The sequence below is a fragment of the Coturnix japonica genome, chromosome 2, assembly GCF_054131305.1.
Source record: "Coturnix japonica strain WE chromosome 2, WE-NBRP24, whole genome shotgun sequence".
Lineage (NCBI taxonomy): Eukaryota > Metazoa > Chordata > Aves > Galliformes > Phasianidae > Coturnix > Coturnix japonica.
The window spans coordinates 77,742,614-77,758,083 of record NC_140664.1 but is presented as its reverse complement, the minus strand read 5'-3'; the positions used below and the strand labels follow the sequence as shown (position 1 = coordinate 77,758,083).

General features: G+C 38.2%; 1 protein-coding gene across 10 annotated transcripts in view; it reads left to right on the top strand.

Moving 5' to 3' along the window:
* RELCH (RAB11 binding and LisH domain, coiled-coil and HEAT repeat containing) overlaps nucleotides 1–15,470 on the top strand; it is a 70,172-nt gene that overhangs the window by 5,473 nt on the left and 49,229 nt on the right. For all 10 annotated transcript variants that reach the window (XR_001553245.3, XR_014943593.1, XR_014943594.1 and 7 more), the window contains exon 2: nucleotides 10,176–10,265. Coding sequence is in view for 7 of the 10 variants with exons in the window: in XM_085540342.1 (XP_085396468.1) it covers nucleotides 10,176–10,265 (90 nt within the window). In the remaining 3 variants the exon portion in view is untranslated. The remainder of the gene's footprint in view (nucleotides 1–10,175; nucleotides 10,266–15,470) is intronic.

The window sequence follows — 15,470 nt, the reverse complement described above, 5'->3', positions numbered from 1 at the left end:
CCCCCTGGGGAGTATAGCTGCATGATTCTGGGCTTTCTGTTCTGTTCCTGTGCCAGAACTGCTGCTAATGTTCTGTGCGGTGAGAGCAGAAGTGAGCCTGTGAACATAAACTGGTGCTGTAGTTAATTCAGTTATGCACCAGTTCAACCGTGCCTTGCTTGAAACTTGCAGCAAAATGATCAAACTTTGCACTGAAGCAGTGAGTGCTCCTTCCTACCAGTTCTTATTTTGTGGAGAGAAGGGAGAAGGCAAGAAGATTAGTGAGGGCTTTGTGTTTGAGAGCAGCTTTTGGAAGCTTCTTAAGCTTCCCTGCGTGTAATTTCAGTTCTTTGTAAAGTATATGGAGTTTCTTGTAGTTTCTCTTCCTCTGAGAATTAACGGTTTTGTGGTAGAAGATATCATTTGTAAATTCTATTCCATTGAGAGTGTGCTAGAAATCTATACAAAATTCATTGCCTGATATTAAAAAGATTGGTCTAGTGTTTGCAGGCAAGCCATGATTAATTAGGTAGTGGTATCAAGGGTATCGGAAACTGGCTTGTATGCAAAGTCCGTAGTGATCAATTTAAATGTTGTAACTATTGTATTTTGTAAACATGGAATCAATGAAAATATGGGGAAAAAATGTATTTTTTATTTTTCAGGAAGTTCTTTGCTTTCAAACTAAACTAAGATTTCTAACATATTCCATACATAAATATAACATCAGAAGCGACTTTCCTATCAGTAGTTTGAGATATCCTTAAGTCTTATCCTGTTGTGTTCTATCTTGCAACTATATACATTAAATGTATGACTTGTATTTGTTTTTCAGATAGGTTGTGAGGATGCAGGTTTGATAAGCTGCATTGGATGCCATTCTCACATAAGCTAAACATTTCAGTTAAGCTTTCAGGCCTTTTAATTACAACACACATACCTGAGACATGATATAAACGTATGCTGAGTTTGTTGGACAAGATCTTGAACTATTTAAGATGAAAAAGCTTTTGAGAAATGCTGAAGTCTCTTCCCCTCTGTGCACCATAGGGGACAGTCAGTTTACTTCCTCCCTTCCTGCAGTGTATTACTGCATGATGGTGACACAACCGAAAACTTTGCTTTTGAACTGAGGGAAGTACTATTACATAAAAACTCAGAGCATAAGAAATTCTTAGTTATGTAGTAAGTGGCTTTTCATGTAGGTTTGATGTTGGTGGGGCAGGGGAAGGACTGGCAAATATTCTCATTTGACAGACAACTATTGAATACCTTGAAGGAAGGAGAGTCCGCAACCTCTGTGCAACCTGTGTCAGTGCTCAGTCACCGTGACAGTAAGAAAATGATTGCCGATGTTTGGAGTCACCTCCTGTGTTTAGGTGTATCCTTTGCTTCTGCTCCTGGCATTGGTTGCCACTGAGAAGAGCCCCTGTTGTCTTTGCATCTTCCATCCAAATGTTTCTACGCAATTATGAGATCCAGCCTTAGTCTTGGTTTTTCTCTGGGCTGAATTGATGTAAGATAGTTTGCTTGATACCAGAGAATATAACAGGAATCTGGGTTACTATGGAGAATGGCAAAATCCTTGTAATGCATCCTGATTGATATGCTTGAGGCCAGGCAGCACTGCAGCTGAGCATATGGAGTTTACTCAATTCTTTTGATGCTTTCTAATTTCTGCTGAAGCCAGCTGGGGTCTGGAGCTGAAAGAAGTGCCCCTGTGCCATGCTCCTCCCTTAGCTCTTGTTTTGGGAAGCTCTGGTAGCTCAAGCACACCATAGGGAGCCATGCTGGGTTTGGTGTTTTCCCCAGCGAACCATCTTGTCTGGATCTCTGCTGCAGCAGTGCTCAAAAATGGCTTGTAACAGGACCAGCTCAATTCCTTGAGACTCAAATTATTTGGGTTCTGCTAAGTTTGTGCACTAAGCTACCCACTGAAGCAGTGCATTTGTTGTCAGTATGGCTCTTCATGTGGTCAGCTTGGGTGCACCTGTGTCTCTCTTAACCCAAATCACTTGTGAATGTTTTAGTTCTGTTATTTTCCACTTGTATTTCTTCCTTCTCATGAGCTTCTGCTGTATTTCCACCATGGGACTATTGTAATGTACCTAGCAAAGTATTTGTTACATATAGTGGCTATTTAAATTGGACAGGAAGCATAGACTAATTTTATTTCCAAGTAGTTTTTAGGGTTTTTACCCTTACATATCTTCTACAAGTTTTCTTAGCTCATTAGTGATATGAAGGAGGTTTCAAATCGGTTTGGATTTCCTTGTATGGAGTACTATGATCTGAACACCTGTTAAAAATTTTTGGTGTCTTGTAAATTAATAGCTCTGGTAGCTGAAAGTTAATTTTATTCTATTAGCTGTACTTAATTTACTTTCCATTTAATGTGATGATTGTCTGAGAACTTCCTTCCAGCACATGGCAACTTAGAAAATTCATTAGGTCTCATTTAACAAGAGTGTCTGGGAGAGGGCAGAAGAAATGCTTACAGGAGCAAAACGGAGCTCATAGGCTGGGTGCAGGCAGCTCAGCGCTCAATGGGATACATGACTTACAGGGTCCCATTTTCATATCAGAGTTAGTATAGTAGTGTGGAACATGTGAGTCTGCTGTATGTTTCTGCAAGTTCAAATAGATTTTAAAAACTTGGCCATTAATTCTGTTTCTTCCTTGGGTTTTATGCTGGATGATGTATCTGCTGCCATGGATCTGGTTTGCGTTACTGAGTGATCCAGCAGTGCTGAGCTTTGGAACAAGATGAAACTTGTCAGAACTTTTAAATGCAGCATCTAGTTAAGACTTTTCACAGTAATGTTGCTCCACGTTTGTATTATGAAATCTAGTAGGGCTTACAGTAAAAAAAAGTTGCTGTATCGCTTAGGGAGAATTAAGTAGCTCAACTAATGTATTCATTTCTGTTGCACAATATATTACGCAATCTATTTCATTTGCTCCATAATGCAGCCTTAAATATAAGATGTGAACTGATAATTGTGTTTTGAAGTGTTAATGATGTCTGATTCTTTAATGTAGAAAATCCTGCAGTGAAACCATTCAGGTCTCTGTTTCATTCCACATCTGTGAATGCTAATCCTTTTTGCCAGTTGGTTTATTCACTTACATGTATTTGCATTTGGGTGCTGGTGTGGAGTTTAAACACAGGGAAATAATAAAGGAAGAAATCTATTCCTTGTCCCAGATGGGCTTTGTCTCCAAGTTCTTCAGCTTCTGCTCCCATCTGCCTGTGTTGTTGTGCGGGACGGCTGAAGATGCAAATTATTCAAGGACATGTTTTTGTAATCTGGTATCTTTAGAAGAAAACAAGAAATCCGTTTCATGACTGTTGTGGCTAGTTTAGTCTAGGTTGTGAATACTTAAGGGGGGTGATATGCTTAGTCTGCTGGCTTCTTTAGAAACAACAGAAACAGATCCAAAATGTGTATTCGTACACTTGAATTTTCTTAGGTCGGGACTTGTATTGTACGTATAGCACAGGGAAAAAAGGATAAAAGCAGCAGATCCAAGTAACTTCTAATGAAGCTCGTCAGTTAGGATATGTTACAGAATCACAGAATCACAGAATGACCCGGGTTGGAAGGGACCTCAAGGGTCATGTAGTTCCAACCCCTCTGCCTGGCAGGGCCACCAAACATACACATATGTTACGGGAGTACTTGCTGGTGTGCCTGTATCTTTCTACTTAAAAATTACTTTGGATATCCTAAGTTTAATAGCAAGCAGCAGTATGACATTTCCTAGAGTACAGCTTCTTTTCGAGATGAAAGCAAAGTGTTTTTCCAATGTCTTTGATTTGCAAACCCCTAAGAAACAAATAAACGACAGAAAAAAAACAACCGTGCTCTCCTATGACCTAATTTTTCTTTGGGTGTGGAGTTTGACTTTGGAGGTTCCTCCGTGCAAGGAAGGTTGCACGTATATGTTGGGAGGAGGGAGAGTTTACTTAGAACAATAGCACGACTCATCTGGATAAGCTGTTAAAATTGCATAGAATCACGCCCTTACTAATTTCAAAGCACGTCTTGATGATAGTCTGTGGGTTGTAGGTTGAAATTCACTCCAATAAAGAGTACTTTTTTTTTTAGTATATTGTTTCTCATACATCTGAGAGTAACTTATATTGGTTTTTTTTTTTTCCTTGAGTTCAAGTATAGCTGCCTTTGCATAGTTTTGTCATCTGTAATTTCCAACTGCTTACTTTGTATGGTAGTTAATAAAATCCGGAGTCTAATTTACTGTTATATATATGTTAACACGTTACATTTCAAGGTGAAGCACGTCTGTTGGTTGAATAATCAGCTTTTTAATTCATAGGAATATCAAACATGAACAATTCCCTATTATACTCTCCTCTTTTATTTCTGCAAAGCTTATTTTCTACGATCACTTCAAGAATGAAGGGTAACTTTTTAAGCCATAGCTGCAGAGAAATGCAACTTAGAGTTTTAATGTCAAGGAGGCCTCGTTAAACCTGAAATCCTAAGTCATTAAAATTTAATTTAGTGATGAGAGTTTGTTGTTGTCAAATAAATTACTTCTGGTGGATCAGGTTGCTTGTACAATACTTTTAATGCCAGTGTCAGAGCACTTTGACCTGAAGTAAATGATAAATATGTCGGTGCTTTTAGAAGACAAGCTTCTGGATCTCTGCACGCTTAAATATTCAGAATTCTCTGTATAAATATTTCCTGGTGTCCAGTAGAATTTACAGTATTCCATAATGTTTTTTTCAGGTCTCTGATGCGTTTCTAGGCTGTATTCCTGCTTAGTAAGGCTACAATAAATGACAAGTAAAACTTTATTAACAGTTACATTTAATATCTTCCAGGATTGTTGTTTTTCTGTTTCGTTTTTATCTCTGGGTTGTTGGGCTTTTTTGCATGTGTGAAAAGTAGTGGATCCTTTGTTTTTTTTTTCTTTTTTTTCTTGAGCCTTTTCATCAATATAGTATGCTTTTAGGGGGTTTAAGAAATACCTCTACACATAAGACAGCAACTTATTCCTGCTTAATTCATGTACTTTAAAACTGTGTTTAATGCAGTCTTTGCTGGCATCCCTTTAGATAAACAGATGGAAATAAACTGTTTTAATCATCAGCATGAATGAAACTTAATCTTTTTGGGGTTGCATGGAACTAGATGAGGTGGTGCTAACAAAATATATTTAAGAACCCTTCCTACTCCATGCATTGTATGATTCCGTTATTCTTTTCCTTGTTATATATGTCACTGGAAGGCACTACCACTTTTTTGAGTTTGGGCTTTTTTTGTTGTTTGCTTGTTTTACATTTTCCTCCTTTAGAAAGTTAAACTCACCTTGCACTAAAAGGAAGCAGTGAATGTGCCTGGGGAGTGGAAGCTGTCATGTAGAATCTGCCTGCATCGCAAGTAACAACTCTGGGAATAAAAAGGGAATCAAAGTTATTTTCCTCTGGAATGAGGCAATATCTCAACAAATAAGTCAAGGAGCAAAACGTGGTGGTGGACCTGATTTTAAACTTCACAAATGTAATGGATTGAAGAACATTTCTTAACTTCGATCAAGTGTCAAATGTGGTTCTTAGCTTTCTGATTTTTCTTAATCCCTTTCCAAATGCCTCAGACTTGCTCAAGCTCCATCTTAGAATCCCAGTCTATTTTGTGGCATTTCACTAGGAGGAGATCTGAAAAGTCAAACCCCTACCTATCTTGCTTGCACACCTATGGCTCTCTCTTGCTGCCTTGTGGTGTTGCACTTCATAGAGTTTTTCATACCAACTTGTCAACGCTTACTGCACTGTTTTGACGTTCTGAAACATGGAACTGACAATGTTTTTTTTTGTTTTAACTAATCACTTGTAGGGCATTACTGGCTACTGTTTTGATTCAGAATGCCAGAGAAACAAATGGAAAATCCACACGCAAGCTGTTAGCAAGAAGTCTCTAAGTTCTGGGCTGCATTAAAAGAGTGGCCAGCAGGGAAAGGGAGGTGACTGTCCCCCTCAGCTCTTGTGAGTCCCCATCTGGAATCCTGCATCCAGGCTGGGGGCCCCCAGTACAGGGAGGACATGGAGCTCTAGGTACATGTCCAGAGGAGGGCCATTAAGATGATCAAAGGGCTGGAGCAGCTCTCCTAAGAGGAAAGGTTGAGGTAACTGGGATTGTTTAGCTTGTAGAAGAGAAGTTTCTGGGGAGACCTCATTGCAGCCTTCCAGTATTTGAAGGGAGCGTATGAACAGGAGGGGGAACAGCTGTTATGAGGTGGATAGGACATAGTGGTTTTAAACTGAGATGAGGTTTAGGTTAGATATTAGGAGCGAGTTTTTCACTCAGAGGGTGGTGATGCTCTGGAACAGGTTGCCCAAGGAGGTTGTGGATGCCCCATCCCTGGAGCATTCAAGGCCCGGCTGGATGTGGCTCTGGGCAGCCTGGTCTGGGGTTGAAACTCAGTGATCATTGTCCTTTTCAGCCCAGGCCATTGATTGTTACTATAACAGCAGAATGGTTTCCTACTACATTGTTTCTTCAGTTTTTAAAGCAGAATGAGAGGTCAACCACAGCATGCTTTCTCCCAGCAAGGTTCTGCCATTACTATCCTTGTCAAATAATATAAGCCTAACATTTTTCTTTCTTATTAAAAAGACATTAACTAAAGAAATAAATTGGTGCTTTTTTTTCTTATCCACTCAGAACATAGTTCTCACTGGAGCTGCATGAGCTCAGCACAGCTCTTCCTATACTAATTCTTCGCCTTCCAGCAGCCCTGATGCCATGTGTTGCCTGCAGGGAAGTGCTGTTTTCAGTCTGTTTCTTTCTGTGTGGATGTATCCTTTATTGAAGCACACACCTTCAGGCTGTAAAATGTTATTCCATAATTTCCTGGGGGCTGGTGTCTTTGGAGATAGGCTTCCGCTGATGGCCACTTTGAAAGAAAGTGGGAGGAAGTGAGACAGCAGTTTCCTGCACAGTTACATTTCAAGTAGGTGAAGCAGTGGGGCAGGCATGTTGTTGTTTAGCATTAGGCAGCCTCCAGCACTTTGCTGTTGATGCTGCATGATTGCAAGCCCTCACCTTCCTTGGCTGTCTAGTTAGCTGTCTCCTTCCACTTTGTTATCCCAGGTGATCTTGCAGGCTGATGGCTCAGCCTCTATCTGAAATACCTCTTTGCTGTTCAAACCTACTATTTATATTTGTGTTGGACTTGGTTCTTTTTCTTTAGCAATTTGAACATGTAAAATAACTCCAAAATTCATTTCATAGTCCCAGTACCAGGAAGAGGGTGGTTACTGGTGCTGCTGTGGAAAGAAGGGGTCCTCTTGCTGCCCACTTTCTCTTTGGCTCAGTGGCATCTGTGCCCCTGGGCAGAAGCTGTCAGCATAGCCAGGGTTCATGTGGCATTGGTGGCTTTGCAGTATGAGCAGAAGAAGGAAGAGCTGCCACTTCGTTCTTGCCTCACCTGCGGTGGGAGGCCATCTTTCCAGGGTGTGGCAGAAGCGAGTTACCTGCTGCTTGAAGCACCTTCTCTGGGGAGCTATGGCCCTGCGAAGCCTCTGGTGACTAAGCTTTCTCTATAGCTGGCACTTGGCAGGGCCATTAACCTCAGCTTGGATGACTTGCTGTTGCCTTTGTAGCCTATTTGGCCACAAGGCGTCTCAGCCCGAGTGCTTCAGCACTGGTGGCCTCTCACCAGTGTAGCAGGAACTGCTATTAAAGCCACACCATATATTATAAAGGTGGTGTACTGTAGCGAAGTAGTAATAGAAACCTTGTTACATTATTCAAGCTAAGCATTTCGTTGGAGTTGCATTGCAGAAGCATTAATTTCCCGGAATCACAGTATAGCCCAGGTTGGAAGGGGGCTCAAGGATTATGAATCTCCAGCCCTCCCTCTACAGGCAGGGCCACCAACCTCCACATTTAATACTAGACCGGGCTACCCAGGGTCCCATTCAACCTGGCCTTGAACGCATCCAGGGATAGGGCATCCTCAACCTTTCTAGGCAGCCTATGCCAGCACCTCACCTATGTTTCCCTACATCTGCAATATATATCACTTAGAGAGACACTGAACTGAGAAGATGGTGTTCAGTCTGTGTGTATATACCACTACGGTGTTTTTCCTTCAGTGTTTGCTTGCATGTGCTACACCTTTCTCAGTCTGAACTCAGATTCCACCACAGTGATAGATAAAAAGATGTTTTTCACTGTAAATCTTAAGATAGACTCCATTAGCTCCACATTGTTGAAGCACGCAGACCAAGTTTAATTTACCTGTTTGAGAGATAAGTTGTATATCTACCAACTCATATGAAAGGAGAGCATCAGATGGTGAGGGGGAGTTTAAATAATGAACGTACAAATTTCAAACTTAAAAATTGCCAGTGTGTACATAAATGTGATGCTTAAGGCTCATTCTGGATGTTAAAACCTTCAAAATGCAGGGTTTATTTCTGTAAGGACCTTTTATCACGTAAAACTGATGCGTATTTGCTGGCTGGGAATTGTTGGATTTACAGCTGCTGGTACAATCTTAAAAGGTTTCTGTTGTGTAAATCTTGATACAGACTTAGATTGCAAGATGGATTTTTCTTCTTTTAATTTCTGGTTGCTGTTTTGGCAGATAGGTTTGTGTTTCATTGCTGGGTTTCTTTTTTGAGCTTTGGGATGGAAAACATGTTTCTGTGTACAGCTGTGGATGAGTTGATAATTATTATGTGGTTGGCTGCCTGGAAGTTTGGGAGTTGTTTCTCTGATGTTACCTGCTGCTTAAGAGGCATAGAAAATAATGCTGTGCATTTTCCGCAGTAATGGCATATGTAAGACTGGGTCACCTATCTCAAATACCATTTTTGTCATTGGAATCTTTATGCTGTTCCTTTGTTTAACTTGAGCCTTGAATCCAATTTTATCTAAGTCTCAAATGAAATGAATTGGAACATTATTTACAGAACAGCATTAGGCATTCTGAAATATCAGATTTGAAGACTTTTCATGCCATGCACTCAAAATTCATGTTTTCTTTTGAGCGTAATCACTTCTAATTGTGATGTGTGTGTATGTATATGTGTGTATATATATATATATATATATGCATATTTGTCAGGCACTTCAGTTTGGTGCTGTGTAATTCTGCTTGAGCTAGGAAACTTCTCTGTAAAGTTTTGCAAGTAAGCAAAACAGTCTATATCCAGATGTTCTGATTTCCTTCTAGTGCTTGTTTTTGAGTACAGAGGGTATCACAAGGCCTTACATGTCAGTGAAAGGTTTAAATGCTTGAAAAAAAACCCAAACATTAATAGATTCTTTAATTTTTGACACAGTGTAGAATTACTTCTTTTTCATGTTAAATGTTTTCCATGGTGTTAGTCATGACAGAATGTGACTGACAAGTGATGAAATTGCTTCTGTTCCTGCTGGCAGTTGCTTTTTCATTTTTCTTTGACAGCCGAGTGGAATTTGTTCTTTCCTCAAGTGACAACAGTTCTAATGTAATTAAAATTATTTCAGGAGAGCTACATCGAGATGAATTTTGAATGGAGGGGTGCGATTTAAAGTACTTGACACAATGGAACGTGCAAATTATGAATGTATTTTACTTATTTTGGGTTCTGTTGCTATTTGAGCACATTTTCTTCTAATGAAAGAAGGGGGAGATTAAAAGGAAAAGTTAGAGGCAAGATTGAAGCATTTTGCTGGTTACTTGCTTTATTTTCCCCATAACACAGTCCATAGTTAAAGTTCTTTTGAGTGGATATGTACTGAATTTAATTGATAGAGTTGAGAGTTAATACATCATTTGGCTGTATCTTAAAATACCACAAAGGGGAACAGAACTGCTTGCAACTTGCTACAGAGTGGTTTGAATCTATTTATTTCTTACTGTTTACTCATTTACATCCAAGCAAAGTCTCTAGTCCTTGTGGAAAAGGGAAGGAGCTACTGTATGCTGATCCTGCTGCACTGTGGCGAGGGCAGAAATGCTGTCTTTTACAAGTGGAAAAGGGAAATTTGTCTTGAGACAGACTTTATGGAAAATGTCATGAAGTTCCGGTCATGCAGCACAGTTCAAATTTTACTAATAGTTTTTGAAATGAGATGCTTTGACTTATTAAAGCAGTCAACTCTACAAGACTTAAGTTGTTGTTTTGTTCTTTTTTTTTGTTTGTTTTTGGTTCTTTCTTCTCTCTTAAGATCGCGCTGGAAGCATCAGTACTCTTGATTCCTTAGATTTTGCAAGATACTCTGACGATGGCAACAGGGAAACGGATGAAAGAGTGGCAGGTAAGTTAATATGATTTCGGAATCACAGATTGCCAACTTTACCATTTGGTTTGTTGTTTCTAGCAGCAGCATATTTAAATATTGCCAAAGTTACCAAGACTTCACTGTGATGGTTTATCTAGTCTCTTAATGCATTAGATTTCAGTCTTTGTACTGAATGACTGTCAATAATGTATCTGTAAATCTCTATGACTTAAGCAAGGAATATACTTGAAAATTGGAACCATTTACAGACAATGGGGCAGTATTTTGATACTGCCTATTGGCTGATAGTGTATAGTTGAAAAGCTTCCTAAATCAGTCTGTGTAGCAGTCTGTGGCTGCTGCATAGGTAGCAGCTTTCTGATGTGAGTATTTGCAGTGAAACATCTGGTTAAATATAGCTTATGTGTAGATCAAATATGCATTGCCATACCCATAGTGAATTTTGGGTTTTTGCAGTTCCACAAGTCATCCTTGATACAAATCTTAACTGCAGCACTTTTCTTCCCATTTGATTTCTAAATAGTATAAAATTTTCTTGTGATAGGGCTTCTCACTTCTTGTAGTTCTCAATTTAGAATTTTTAGTTTCAGAATTTTCAGTTACAGAAGGCAGAAACTGCCTTTCTTTCATGTTTGAAATTATTACTATAATCTTCTTTGGCCTGTGAGCCATGTTGCTATCATCCATTTTTTTCCCTGAGTTTAGTTGTTTAGCTATTATCAGCTTGTCTAGAGAAAACCCTAAAATCTCAGTAGAACTTGCTGCTCAGTTTATTTCCACTGAAATAGTACCATTCACAGTATCATAAGCACCTGGAATTTGTCTATGCTGTGACCTTTGTTCACACTGCTTATCGTTATGAACCCTAAAGTGATGGAAGCTGCCTTGCTTCTGCTCCATACTGCTATCTCTGCTTCAAATCACCATGCTCCATCATGGTGAAATACATGAATGCGAACCATATTTGATACTTTGATATTCTGGCCTGTAACTGTATGTAATAAACCCAGATATTTCAGTATCATGTTCTGGAATACAATGCAAAAGCATACGTTTTTTAGAGTTTTTAAATTTTCATTATCTCGACAGGATTTTTTTCTATATCTGGACAATCTTTCTTGACAGTACAACTATTGAGAGAGCTAGCTTGATCTTAGCTTCGAGCTGTGTTTTCTAATTGAATTGGATTATGGAAAGTAAGAACTGGACAGAACTGACATATAGCAGAATCGTTCATCTTCTGATGGAACAGGAATGACAAAATATTGATTGTTTACAGTATGAAATGAATACATCCTAAAATGAAATATTAAATGTAATGAATCGTTTCCTAAAGCAAAGATTTTGGAAGACTACAGTATAGTAATTGATTATTGTCATGTAATAAGTAAGTAAATTATTTGTCAGAATACTTAAATTACGTGCCTGTGCTCTTTAGAGAGGTTTTTCCACAAGTTGCTAAAAGCAATGTAAGTATCAAAGCAAGACTAGATAGGATTTCTGGTTGCTTGTACAGTCTTGAAGTTTTCCAAAACATATTTCTAGTTCAGTTGTGATCACTTGCATCAATTCTGTATCAAACCATCTATCCAAGCAGTAAACTGTTGCATGGATGTCCATTCAGAAAACTGCAAAGTCTTCAATATGCTCACAAAAAGCATTTCAGTAGAGTTCGCAATACCTTTACAGACTCAGTTCCTTCTTTGAACAAAAACTGGCTAATTAACTTCTGCTTTTGAAGTCAACCTTAGCTGCAAACGTGCTTTGAAATGTAGGTCTACCCTGCTTTTTACCATCTGTTTTTTTGCCTTAACAAAGAGCATTGATGCGTAGGCGTTAAAGCTATAATCTATGGCAAAAGCTGCAGGCTGCGATTTGATAGTCACATATTCTTTTGATAATTCTCAGAGTTAGATTAGAATAGTTTCTTTATTAAAGTACATTTGTGACACTGTTATCTTCAGGTTTTTTTTTAACCGTTTGGATGGAATCCATGATTTCTATTATCTGTTTCCTAGCAAATGTCAAATGAAGGATGGAAAAAATAAATGCGTGTCATTCAGTAATGAATCCTGAGTCGGAAGTACTTTTAAAATGAAGTTATTATGTATCCAGTTTCAAATACTTCTTTTACATTGGAAAAGCCAAATGAAAAAAAAAATGTTCATGTGGATCATCCAAAACCATCATGTTTCTAGTTTTGCTCTTACCGGTGGTAGTAGAGTTGGCTGACAGATTTCTCCTTATGGCAGTCCAAAAAATCTTGGAAATAAATAGAAGGGTTACTGTTTTAAGTGGATTTCAGTATTTCAGTTCTGTTGGTCCAGCTCATTCCATCTGACATTAAAAAGCCCAGAAGTGAAAATGTTTGGTAGAGTTGGCATGAACTCTTGGGAAATCTCATCAAAGGATGTTAAGTGACTCTCATTTGTAATACTGTCATCAATGTGTCTGAACAGATGTGATTCACAGAAGCCAGTCAGGATGCGGATAAACATTACAGAACTAATAGTAGTAGAAAACATATATTTTCTTCCTTATCTACCTGACATCTACTGGATCTTAATATAAGTGTAGAGCACTGTGTAACAAACTGGATAATGCATTCATAATCCACAAAGTTTTAACAACAGCAGAAAGTATCAATGGTGCTTACAGTGTACTAGATGAAACAACTTGCTCTGTAAGACTATTAAGCACTGAACCACTTGGTACAAAGATAAGGCCAGTACTGAAGGATTTATGAGGCTTGGGGAACCTTCTCCAAATACTTGTTTTCATGAGAATGGAAAACCTAGTTGAAGTCATATACCTGCAGTATTCAGTGTAAATAGGTCATCTGACATTCAATCTAAGAACTGAATCTTCTGCCGCATCTTAAATTGATTGCACAGGTATGTTTGTGACCTAAAAACTCTCTGTATTTTAAAATATTTAGTATTGCCAACCTATCATTGTCACCTACTGTTCTGATAATCTGCTCGTTTTAGAAATGTGATACTGTTCTTTCAGTGATAATAAAATTAGTTATTGTCATGTAAGTAGAAATACATGCTGAAAATGTTTACTTTTCAACTTACTTGTCTTTGACCGGCAAGAGTGCTGTTCATTTACATCTCATTGTTCAGTATCCTAAATCACAAGTTGCTTCTTATAACTAACTTCTTGGTCTGTGGTTCAGTAACTTCTGAAGTCATTAAAATATGTGGATGAATATAATGAGAACCTTGAAAAAGCCTCATTTTAAAATTTCTAAGCTGTGCAGATGGGCTTCGCATTTCATATATGCACTTCCTTTTTTAAGGTGTATCTGAGTAACTGCATAAAAACAGAAGTGCTGAATTGTTCTAATCCTTAATTGCTTTCTTGGAAGACTCAAGTCTTTTAAATAAGGCTCAGTAAATGTTTTTTCCCCGCAGATGGTAGGTGTAATGATGTGAGTTCTTTACAAAGAAAAAGCAATAGAGCCCCTTAAATTCAGAATGCGCTCTTCTTCTAGGAAGATTACACAACTGTGTAGCTCTGTGCCTTCCTAATAGAGAGTTAGCTTAATTCTTCACTTTCCTAGTTGTCACAGAACTATTCTGTACATCATTCTCAGGGAGTTCAGCTCCATTCACTAAGTACTATCATGTGTTGTACATGATATGAATTCAGTCAAGCATTAAGTTAATATTCAGCCGACTTTATCAATGTTATTGAAAGGTTAAACTTTCTAAGGTAGGTAAACATTAGGGGACGGGGAGAAGGGGGAGAGAGAGAACGGGTGATATATTTTAAAAGCCAGTAGTTGGCAAATGGTTACAAAGAAAATCAGATCATTAACAAATGGGGATTTCCAATGTTGGTTTCATTAGCGTACGCATTAAAAATCTTTGTGTATTTTGGCAAAACATTGCATTTCAGCATAGTTTCTAAAATAAAGAACTTCTAATCATAATGCAAAACTCTATTAAAGTTGCATTGTAAATATTTGGGAAAATTTCCTAAAACCTAGGAACAAACTTCTTCAAAAAAAAGCTGAATTTGTGTCTTCCAGATGCACTATGGTTTGTATAGTGACAATTATAATTGACATTCCTAAGACAAGAAATGAGGTACAATTATGAGCGTATTGTTTGTAGCAGAATTTTGTGGCTGTTGTGACAGGCTGTGAAGTGAGTTCTTCACAAATATGGTATGTTCAGAATCTTCCACTGTATACCGAGAAACATGCAGCAGAGTAATCTTCTTAAAAGGTTGACTGGGTGAAGTCCTAATGGCTTCTAAGAATTTTCAGCACCATCAGACTTTACTAAAGAAGTAATTCTTGCCGTCTGACATGGGTTTGTCTGACATGATTTTGTTTTTTTGGCTTTCTATACCTTCAGTCATGTCTGATTCCTATTTTCCTTGATGAGATACCTGAGTTATTCTAGTTTATGTTGGTTTTCTAACTTTTTTTTGTTGTCGTTTTAAATTTCTATCATTCTAGTGCAGGGCACTCCTGATCTGCAACTGTTCTGGTCATTGATAATACTTTCAGAGAATAAAACGTTAAGAGTTGTTTCCATCAGAAAAATTAGTCAATTTGAATTCATTCCAATTTCCAAAAACTGAAAAACAAGCAGCTTTCAACTTAGAATCTTAACCGTGAATGCAAGGAAGCCATAAAACGATCAGATGCTTCACTACGAGAGCATTTCCTAACTTTGTTGCACAGAAGTATTTGCAGATCAGCATTGCTGAATACTAGAGATTTTGCATATTTTATTCATCATATCCTCACTTGTGCTTTTATATCGCTGCAGTAAAATTCTGTGCATCAAACAAGTTCCTTTCATGTAGCAAGTGTGGTGTACTGTAGTTACTCCTTCAGTTTTTATGGAAAAATGCAAACTGAGTGAATCTTTTTTTCCATGCATGTAATTGATCAAAAAGTTCTTAGTGAGGTGTTCCAAAAAGGAAACCAGATTTTGTAGCCTTCAGTAGCATTTCCTACAGGCAGGAGCTTATTTAGTACTTCTGCACTGTGCTGTCCTCTGCAAATATTTCAAAATGCCATGTTAAATTACTTCCAGGCAATGATTAAAAGTCTTATGAATATATTCTTATTAAAAACAACTACAATATTTTTAGCTTTGATTTGGAGTCAAGATGAAGTAATGTTAGGCATCCATTTTGAATATTCTAGCATTTTGGTACAGTAGCTGTTTTATGCTTCTCTCACCTAGTTCATTA